This window comes from Leiobunum rupestre, chromosome 5, assembly GCF_980474605.1.
Source record: "Leiobunum rupestre chromosome 5, qqLeiRupe1.1.hap1, whole genome shotgun sequence".
NCBI lineage: Eukaryota > Metazoa > Arthropoda > Arachnida > Opiliones > Sclerosomatidae > Leiobunum > Leiobunum rupestre.
Genome location: NC_143388.1, coordinates 5,369,494 through 5,379,922, shown reverse-complemented (window position 1 = coordinate 5,379,922; position 10,429 = coordinate 5,369,494). Strand labels below are relative to the sequence as shown.

The 10,429-nt window shown below is 37.3% G+C and overlaps 1 protein-coding gene and 1 long non-coding RNA gene across 2 annotated transcripts; both read right to left on the bottom strand.

Annotated features, from left to right (window-relative positions):
* Positions 1–5,684: 5,684 nt before the first annotated feature.
* LOC149943393 (uncharacterized) lies at positions 5,685–6,074 on the bottom strand. The gene is made up of 2 exons (XR_016481075.1): positions 5,921–6,074; positions 5,685–5,845 (listed from the first exon to the last, which is right to left on the bottom strand). It is a non-coding gene; the product is annotated as an uncharacterized LOC149943393 (long non-coding RNA).
* Positions 6,075–6,147: 73 nt separating this feature from the next.
* Positions 6,148–10,225, bottom strand: LOC149943392 (uncharacterized). The gene is made up of 7 exons (XM_090176078.1): positions 10,122–10,225; positions 7,545–7,734; positions 7,331–7,480; positions 7,015–7,268; positions 6,562–6,622; positions 6,389–6,502; positions 6,148–6,326 (listed from the first exon to the last, which is right to left on the bottom strand). The coding sequence occupies exons 2-7, from the start codon at positions 7,732–7,734 to the stop codon at positions 6,148–6,150; spliced, it is 948 nt and encodes a 315-aa protein (XP_090032204.1). The 5' UTR covers positions 10,122–10,225.
* Between the last annotated feature and the right edge of the window lie 204 nt (positions 10,226–10,429).

Sequence of the window (10,429 nt, the reverse complement as noted above, 5' to 3'; positions counted from 1 at the left end):
TCCGAGTTGAAAAAAAATAAGTTAGGCTTAGCTTGCCACCTTTGTGTGGAGGATTGATAGCTTAAAGTTGACTCTCTTAGGCTTAGTTCACCTCCTGGTGTGTACCTCCTCTTGTCTCGTTTTTTTTTCTTGAGGATCCTTCCTTGTTGAATTGGTTGAAGCTCTTCTAGAATCTATTTTAATCCAATCCCATCTTCGTCTCCATTTGTTGTGTTTGTATTTAATTAATGTAGGGGAGCCTTAATGATATTAAACATTCATTCATATTTCTAAAAGAGTGAGACAAGATTGTTCTGCCTTCGGACATACATGGTTTTTCCATCTCCTCTATTTCCCGCTCTCCTCCCTATCCCTCTTTCTCCTTGTACCATCAGCGCCCTCTCTTAACATGCATGTGTATATAACAAGAGGTTTGGGATCTAAGCATAACCTCAACTTTCCATTTCGGTGCACTATTACAATACTATTAACCAATCGAGTATGCTCCGTAACTGGAGCTATTATAAGCTTCTTCAATAGTTCCAGCAAAGCCACTGGCCCTCTTCTTGTACTGAAACTGCAGCTGGATCTATCTCTATCTTGTACTCGCCAGGTAAACCACCTAGGCCAATGAACGCTTGAGGAAGTGCTTTTATTATGTCCAATGCTGACGTCGTTGAGTCGCTGACATTTGCATTATTTCCTGACCACTCGAGTCTTGAACACCTTCTGAATGGTCTATGCTGAATTTCTCCTGCACGTGAATTGTGACCAACCCCAGATCAATAGATGCTAATGCTGAGAGCAATTGATGTTGGTTTCCACTGACCACCTTAAATATCAGGTGTTCCATATGCTTCCCTACTCGACACTTGAGTTTGAATTCTCCTAATGGACGTATTTCTGATCCATCATATAACCTCAACACCGACTTGGATGGTAACAATGGTGCATCCCTAGTAGCCTAAAGGAGTTGGTCCAGCAGCTGTGGGTATAGTGTTGGCCAATAGTGCTGGGAAACTACAAACTGATCAATCGAATTGGCCGGCTGGCCCAATAGCCGTTTTTCTGTTGGGAGGTAGTTAGGCCAATAGCTGTTTTTTGCATCGGGAAGTAGTTGGACCAATAGACGTTTTCGTATAGGGAAGTAGTTGGACCAATAGACGTTTTCGTATAGGGAAGTAGTTGGACCAATAGACGTTTTCGTATAGGGAAGTAGTTGGACCAATAGACGTTTTCGTATAGGGAAGTAGTTGGCCAAGTAGGACATATCGACTGGTCAGCTGATAGTTGCCCAACACCATTGGCCATCACCAAAACCACAGCTGCTGGGCCAACGTCAATAGGCTACTAGGGGTGTAGCCTTTGAGGGTTGAGTATTCATACTGTTTGACATTTCCTCTGTACTTCAGCTTGTTAAGCCAATGTTTTGTGATCATGGCATGACCTGATCCATTTTCTAAGTCAAATGGAATTTTGATATTGTTGACCGTGCAATGAATGACTTATGGAGGTTGAGTTGATGTGATGACAGTCGGCATTTTTATGTCCAGATTTTGTGCATCTAATGCAGTGATTTTTCTTGGGTATAAATTTTCCGACTTTGAAAATTCCTTGAGGACCTGAAGATTGTTTGGCCTTTTCTATAAAACTGTTTCTCGGTTTATTGTGAGTGTTCGATATGGCATTAACTTTAGGACTTTGGTCTCTTGTTTGACCAAGTTAAGTTTTAACTACTTCCACTTTCTATAGCTTGAATAGATTTTATTGCTTTGTCTAAAGTGATGTTTTTATCTGCGTCACATTCAGAAAAGAGTTTCTGCTGCATTTCATCATTGGCTATACCTTTCATTAATTGTTCCAACAGCCTCTCCCCTATTATAAAATTTTAATCTCCACATATTTGGATGGTGTGGGGTTGAAGTGTTCATTTAATTTTGCAATGAGAGTTGCATAGGGCACAGTTTCTATCTCCGCTGGTAGTACAAGATTAGTTAGAAGAGCCAATTCATCAGAAAAGATGCTTTCTTTAGATCATCCGTTATATCATGGATGTGGAAATGTACTTTTAATCGTACAGAGTATTGAGACCAAGATTCTGTTGTTGCGTTGAAAGGAGTTAATTTGCTAATGGAAGGCATATTCTAATTTCTGGTTAAATTCCGAGTTGAAAAAAAATAAGTTAGGCTTAGCTTGCCACCTTTGTGTGGAGGATTGATAGCTTAAAGTTGACTCTCTTAGGCTTAGTTCACCTCCTGGTGTGTACCTCCTCTTGTCTCGTTTTTTTTTCTTGAGGATCCTTCCTTGTTGAATTGGTTGAAGCTCTTCTAGAATCTATTGTAATCCAATCCCATCTTCGTCTCCATTTGTTGTGTTTGTATTTAATTAATGTAGGGGAGCCTTAATGATATTAAACATTCATTCATATTTCTAAAAGAGTGAGACAAGATTGTTCTGCCTTCGGACATACATGGTTTTTCCATCTCCTCTATTTCCCGCTCTCCTCCCTATCCCTCTTTCTCCTTGTACCATCAGCGCCCTCTCTTAACATGCATGTGTATATAACAAGAGGTTTGGGATCTAAGCATAACCTCAACTTTCCATTTCGGTGCACTATTACAATACTATTAACCAATCGAGTATGCTCCGTAACTGGAGCTATTATAAGCTTCTTCAATAGTTCCAGCAAAGCCACTGGCCCTCTTCTTGTACTGAAACTGCAGCTGGATCTATCTCTATCTTGTACTCGCCAGGTAAACCACCTAGGCCAATGAACGCTTGAGGAAGTGCTTTTATTATGTCCAATGCTGACGTCGTTGAGTCGCTGACATTTGCATTATTTCCTGACCACTCGAGTCTTGAACACCTTCTGAATGGTCTATGCTGAATTTCTCCTGCACGTGAATTGTGACCAACCCCAGATCAATAGATGCTAATGCTGAGAGCAATTGATGTTGGTTTCCACTGACCACCTTAAATATCAGGTGTTCCATATGCTTCCCTACTCGACACTTGAGTTTGAATTCTCCTAATGGACGTATTTCTGATCCATCATATAACCTCAACACCGACTTGGATGGTAACAATGGTGCATCCCTAGTAGCCTAAAGGAGTTGGTCCAGCAGCTGTGGGTATAGTGTTGGCCAATAGTGCTGGGAAACTACAAACTGATCAATCGAATTGGCCGGCTGGCCCAATAGCCGTTTTTCTGTTGGGAGGTAGTTAGGCCAATAGCTGTTTTTTGCATCGGGAAGTAGTTGGACCAATAGACGTTTTCGTATAGGGAAGTAGTTGGACCAATAGACGTTTTCGTATAGGGAAGTAGTTGGACCAATAGACGTTTTCGTATAGGGAAGTAGTTGGACCAATAGACGTTTTCGTATAGGGAAGTAGTTGGCCAAGTAGGACATTTCGACTGGTCAGCTGATAGTTGCCCAACACCATTGGCCATCACCAAAACCACAGCTGCTGGGCCAACGTCAATAGGCTACTAGGGGTGTAGCCTTTGAGGGTTGAGTATTCATACTGTTTGACATTTCCTCTGTACTTCAGCTTGTTAAGCCAATGTTTTGTGATCATGGCATGACCTGATCCATTTTCTAAGTCAAATGGAATTTTGATATTGTTGACCGTGCAATGAATGACTTATGGAGGTTGAGTTGATGTGATGACAGTCGGCATTTTTATGTCCAGATTTTGTGCATCTAATGCAGTGATTTTTCTTGGGTATAAATTTTCCGACTTTGAAAATTCCTTGAGGACCTGAAGATTGTTTGGCCTTTTCTATAAAACTGTTTCTCGGTTTATTGTGAGTGTTCGATATGGCATTAACTTTAGGACTTTGGTCTCTTGTTTGACCAAGTTAAGTTTTAACTACTTCCACTTTCTATAGCTTGAATAGATTTTATTGCTTTGTCTAAAGTGATGTTTTTATCTGCGTCACATTCAGAAAAGAGTTTCTGCTGCATTTCATCATTGGCTATACCTTTCATTAATTGTTCCAACAGCCTCTCCCCTATTATAAAATTTTAATCTCCACATATTTGGATGGTGTGGGGTTGAAGTGTTCATTTAATTTTGCAATGAGAGTTGCATAGGGCACAGTTTCTATCTCCGCTGGTAGTACAAGATTAGTTAGAAGAGCCAATTCATCAGGAAAGATGCTTTCTTTAGATCATCCGTTATATCATGGATGTGGAAATGTACTTTTAATCGTACAGAGTATTGAGACCAAGATTCTGTTGTTGCGTTGAAAGGAGTTAATTTGCTAATGGAAGGCATATTCTAATTTCTGGTTAAATTCCGAGTTGAAAAAAAATAAGTTAGGCTTAGCTTGCCACCTTTGTGTGGAGGATTGATAGCTTAAAGTTGACTCTCTTAGGCTTAGTTCACCTCCTGGTGTGTACCTCCTCTTGTCTCGTTTTTTTTTCTTGAGGATCCTTCCTTGTTGAATTGGTTGAAGCTCTTCTAGAATCTATTTTAATCCAATCCCATCTTCGTCTCCATTTGTTGTGTTTGTATTTAATTAATGTAGGGGAGCCTTAATGATATTAAACATTCATTCATATTTCTAAAAGAGTGAGACAAGATTGTTCTGCCTTCGGACATACATGGTTTTTCCATCTCCTCTATTTCCCGCTCTCCTCCCTATCCCTCTTTCTCCTTGTACCATCAGCGCCCTCTCTTAACATGCATGTGTATATAACAAGAGGTTTGGGATCTAAGCATAACCTCAACTTTCCATTTCGGTGCACTATTACAATACTATTAACCAATCGAGTATGCTCCGTAACTGGAGCTATTATAAGCTTCTTCAATAGTTCCAGCAAAGCCACTGGCCCTCTTCTTGTACTGAAACTGCAGCTGGATCTATCTCTATCTTGTACTCGCCAGGTAAACCACCTAGGCCAATGAACGCTTGAGGAAGTGCTTTTATTATGTCCAATGCTGACGTCGTTGAGTCGCTGACATTTGCATTATTTCCTGACCACTCGAGTCTTGAACACCTTCTGAATGGTCTATGCTGAATTTCTCCTGCACGTGAATTGTGACCAACCCCAGATCAATAGATGCTAATGCTGAGAGCAATTGATGTTGGTTTCCACTGACCACCTTAAATATCAGGTGTTCCATATGCTTCCCTACTCGACACTTGAGTTTGAATTCTCCTAATGGACGTATTTCTGATCCATCATATAACCTCAACACCGACTTGGATGGTAACAATGGTGCATCCCTAGTAGCCTAAAGGAGTTGGTCCAGCAGCTGTGGGTATAGTGTTGGCCAATAGTGCTGGGAAACTACAAACTGATCAATCGAATTGGCCGGCTGGCCCAATAGCCGTTTTTCTGTTGGGAGGTAGTTAGGCCAATAGCTGTTTTTTGCATCGGGAAGTAGTTGGACCAATAGACGTTTTCGTATAGGGAAGTAGTTGGACCAATAGACGTTTTCGTATAGGGAAGTAGTTGGACCAATAGACGTTTTCGTATAGGGAAGTAGTTGGATTTTATGAAAACCAGTTTATGCCCAACACCTTCACTTAAATATCCCCAACCCTTTAACCAGATGATAAATGACACATTACCATCTCAACCAAAGACCCCGAATATAGTATTAAATAAAAAAAATGATACAAAACACTTAATTTCATATTCATGATAATAGCTTGTTTTATTTTAAAACAATTGTTATAATTTGAATAAAAATCATAAGTTGCTTTCTTCATCAGAAATATCTTTGAGTTCATCGGCTTTCCTTTTACGTAGCTCTCTACCGCCTTCCCTATCACCAGAGTAACGCAACCATTTCTTCATTACTAACTCTAGGTCAAATGACTTAGCACCTCTAACATTGCGTTGTACAGCCTCTGTAAATTTATAATTAAAAGTTATAAGTTCTCAGCCATGTACCTTGATGCTAAAATGATTTATCATGAAATTACCTGTAATAACATCTTTGGTTTTTAAACACTGAAAAGAATACTTTCCATTCATACCAACCCAATTAAATTGCAGGATTAATTGATGGGAAAAGACATATTTCAAAATCCTCCGACTCGTGCCTCCAACTTTTTTTCCTCCAATCGTTGAAAATTTTATGACCTGCAATTCAATGAAAAGATATACAATCAATTTTTCGACTGTACCGTAGTTATAACTTTAATTTTTTTTAGAACTTACTAAAATCATCGAACGTTTTTAGAGGTAAATCTGGAATCCCTCCTATTTCACACTCTTTCGGAGTATACTGGCCCAATTGCTGTTGATTCCATATTATTTTATTCAATTTAATGTTAATGTCCGAAAGCATAAACCTCAGAGAACTTGCCGACAAAATATCATTTTTATCTGAAAAATTTAATATAGTGAAACTTCACATAAATTAATTAAAAGAAATTCATTGAAAGTACCAGTAGTTGATTTTTTTGAGGGATGACTAACAGGTTGAAACACATTGGACGGTGTTGATCCGGAATTTATTGAAGGCTGACTATAAGGCTGAAACATATTTGACGGTGTCGATTCTGAAAGAAAACCAACTTATAAACATCGAAAGATATTAGAAGAATGTGTTAAAACATACGTTGTAATGGAGTGCTAGAACTCTCGTCTACCCTTTCCAGTAATGCATCTGTGTTTGAAGCTTTAGATTATGTATCAAAGTTAACAAAATCACACAAGGAAATAGTGATATTTTTAACCAGGGCCCTATGGACCCCGAACCCCCTTAGCTTTTATTTAATTGAGGGTTGGAAAATTATACAGCATTGCTAGATTTAGCTCTCGTTAGCTATAGATTATATATCAAAGCTCACGGACGGACCTGCAACCCCCGTTCTAATGATTTATTTTAGGGGCCCTTGATATTTTTTAAGAGCCATGACTCCCGCTTTTTCCAAGTCTGAACAAAATATTTGAAAAAAATAATAACTATATTGCCTTGTATATCATGTTCTGAGGAATAGCGAGCGCTTTGATTTCGTCTTGGTGTAACGAAACTTGCATCCGCACGTGGTATTAAAGGACTGGACTCTCCGGAAATATCTGAAGGTGCTGATTTATTTGACTGTTGAGCGCTTAACACCGGTGACAATGTAGCTTTGTGATGATATTTTGAACTACTTGAAGTTGTTTTTTTCGTTTTTTGTAGAGAACCAGACAAACCTACATTACATTCATATATTGAATTCAACCATACAAGTAACTTACGAAAATGAGGTGGTAGCCGTGGTGGTGAAGGTAATTTACTCGTTTTTGTATTCCCTCCACTTTTTCTACGGTCATCTTCATCTATACAGAAATTATAGATTAATCTTTAGAAAAACTCAACTTTAAATGACTAATTTATTTACCAGAGCTAGATTCTGGTTCTGATGAAATCCTTTCAGTTACTTTTGTTATTTTCTGGTTTCGTCTCTGTCCTCTCCCATATTCGGCATCACTAGCTAAGTCAGATGTCATTTCGGCTTTTTTTAATTGTTCTCGGGCACGAGAGTAAATCACTACAATTTAAAAGTTAAGAACGTACTTAACAAAATATGTACAGTTTAAAATTAAAATTTGTACTTGTTTTGTATAAAATCTTTCCATTGAAAATAGTCCAATTTTTGTTATAAGGAACACATTTAGTAATCAGACTGGTAATTTCGTTTTGCATAGAAGGTGGTGGCCAATAACACGACGTTGCATCAGGGCACCATTTATAAGGCACCACTTCAACACTACCTTCTTTCTCGAAGCTAAATACAACAAACATCTGAAACGAAAAGATTTTTGTTAATAATATTTGTAATTTAAGTGGATTAAAAATATGACATTCATGATTAGAATGTACGTTTAGATAATTTTAAAAAACAAAACTAAAATTTAAAACTGATATGATAATTTACTAATCATTAGTATAATAAGTTTCTTTAAAAGCTATAATTAGGAATAATGGATCATTGGAACAATTTTTACCAAAGAGCTGTTACTGTTTTCAAAAAGAAGACATTTACTTTCTAGTTGAGAGAGGTGGTATGTTTTCGACTGTTTGGAAACCCTACCTACAAAAAGCCCCAAAACTGAAGATGAAAGAGGGTAGTCAAAAATGTCATCATGGAATTTGCACAAATTGCCAACAACCATAGTCTCATTGTCTTGAGTCTGATATATATGACGAACCTTTATCACGTCCCCAGTTTGCAATTTGAAACAGTTATCCCCAGATTTTACAGATACACAAAATAAAGGTGTTTCAATTTTTTTAAATGATCTAGCATTTTTTGGTACAAGTTCGCTATGACTTTTGAATGGTTTCTTCAAAACTACTTGGTTAATTTTTTAGAGAAATCAAATTTATTTTAATTTAGCCTATTGTGGAGCTGCTGCAGGGGTAAATTAGGAGAACGAATTTTTTTTCAGTAGCTGCAAATGGTTTTCAAAATGGAATGCGCTGAAATTATCTAGAGGCCAAAATAATTTTACGTCATTTGGTAAATGAGTAAGGGAATACACATTTTGAACGACAAATTCCTTCCCAAAAAAATCAGGGCTTGAAGAGAAGAATTTTACTAGAAGTTCACCAGCATAGTCACACAAATTCACACTAAAAACTGGTGATGCTAATATGTATATTGCGCAAACAAACAGCCTGAAATGTTTAAGAACGTCGGTAGAAATAATACCTTCACCTAAAATGGGACCAGTATACAGTAAAAACTGTCTCAACTCTGTTGCCTTCCATCTATCTATAAATTTAAAAACCCTCGGCTTTCTAGCAAATTCAGTAGGAATATGTCTTCTACAAATTTCAAGCTTATTTGAAAACTCAGAAATCATTTGACTACTCAACCTAACAACAAATTTCCCCTTTTTAACCCAAGCTGTTAAAATGCGTCTGATTACACCCAAGCAAACGATATGCATATAATCAAGAGGAAATTGCCTAACCATATCAATATCTAGTTTTTCAAGTGGAGATGGTGGTCCTAAAAGGTGGTGCTCTTCATCCTCACGATTTCTAAAGGAAATATTAGTCCGTAATTGTACAGGATCCTCATTTCTATCAAGCTCTAAAAAAAACTGTGCGTCTGTTGTAATGGTAGCCATGAATATTACATTTGTCACAAGACCTATAACCGGTGTGACCTTTCGTATGCTTAATGAGAGCTCTAGCTGGAGTATCAAGAATAAAAGGGCCATTTAGTTCACAATTAAATATTTTGAGTCATTCTGGAAACCAATATTACTCAGCTCAGTCAAATCATTAACTAAACGATCCAAATACTCATTCAAAGATTGAGGCTTTGTATCCACACAGAATATTCCCACTGGATAAACCTCCCCAACAATTCCTTCCGAAAAGCTATAAACTGCGGCCAAAGTAGGCCAAAGGCTATTGTTTGAACTTTTAAATAGTGGAACCCCGTCAATGTTAATCGCAAAAGAAATATCTTCATTGTAATTAGGTCGTGAATTAATAAAATTATGGAGACCCTGATGAAAACCAATATGCCAGTATTCACCACCAGCTATTTCAACTATTCGTTTGTAAAAGGGTTCTTGAATCTTTCGGTAAATCATGGTGACCATGTTTTTGTAGAATTCCTAATAAGCTGTTAAGCTTTACTGTGTCTATGTTATGGTTTAATGCCCAGCTTCTAATATCTTCACGAATATCAAGTTCATTAAATTCTGAAGAACTAGTCTCGTCACTATTTGCTAAACTACTATTCATACTATCAGTACTATCATGTAAATTATCGGAACTGTTCTCAGTGCTAATTTCAACCTGAGTATCGGAAAAATGTATTAAATTTTCATTCCCCTCTTTAAGTCCAAGATAGGACCCAATATTTTCTACTGGTTTCTTCTAATATACCACCTAACTCAGGTAAATAACTTGTTGATTCCACTACAACAGTTTCTTCAGAAACTTGTTTCATAACTTCATTTATATAAGCGGCTCTTTTTCTTTCTCTATCATATTGCATACCAACTCTATTGCCTTTGTTATTATTCGCCATAATCACTTAAGCCTCGCCCTAGGCGTAATAGATAAAAACCAAAAGTCGAAATTTCTAAAATTGAAACGGGCAATAAGAGCATTTAAATTATACACAATGGTAGAAAACCAAATAATAAATATATAGTTAGGTTTACCTTTTCAAGTTTTCATAAACCTTTGATGGACCAATATGCAAATAAGGGCGCGCGAAGAAAATGTGTACGAAGCAGCAGTTAAGACGGAAAGAATGAGAAATCAGCTGGCTGGTTCGAGATGCGGCTCTTTGCACGATTTTTTTACACATCAAAAAATAATATATTAAAAATAAAATAAAGTTATTTTATATTGGTGACAGATTTTTTAAATGTACTTTTTTAAAAAGGAAATCGTAATTTTTGTACTTTCCCTTCAGATCGTAGCGCCATCTATTGAAAAGTTTTATGGCGCTAAAACCGCAATATTT

Coding starts and splice junctions, on each gene's coding strand:
- LOC149943392 (XM_090176078.1), bottom strand. CDS start 7,734: ATGTTTGTTGTATTTAGCTTCGAGAAAGAAGGTAGTGTTGAAGTGGTG. Junction 7,269..7,330: donor AGAACCAGAATCTAGCTCTG/GTAAATAAATTA, acceptor ATTTCTGTATAG/ATGAAGATGACCGTAGAAAA. Junction 6,623..7,014: donor CAGCACCTTCAGATATTTCC/GGAGAGTCCAGT, acceptor ACATAATCTAAA/GCTTCAAACACAGATGCATT.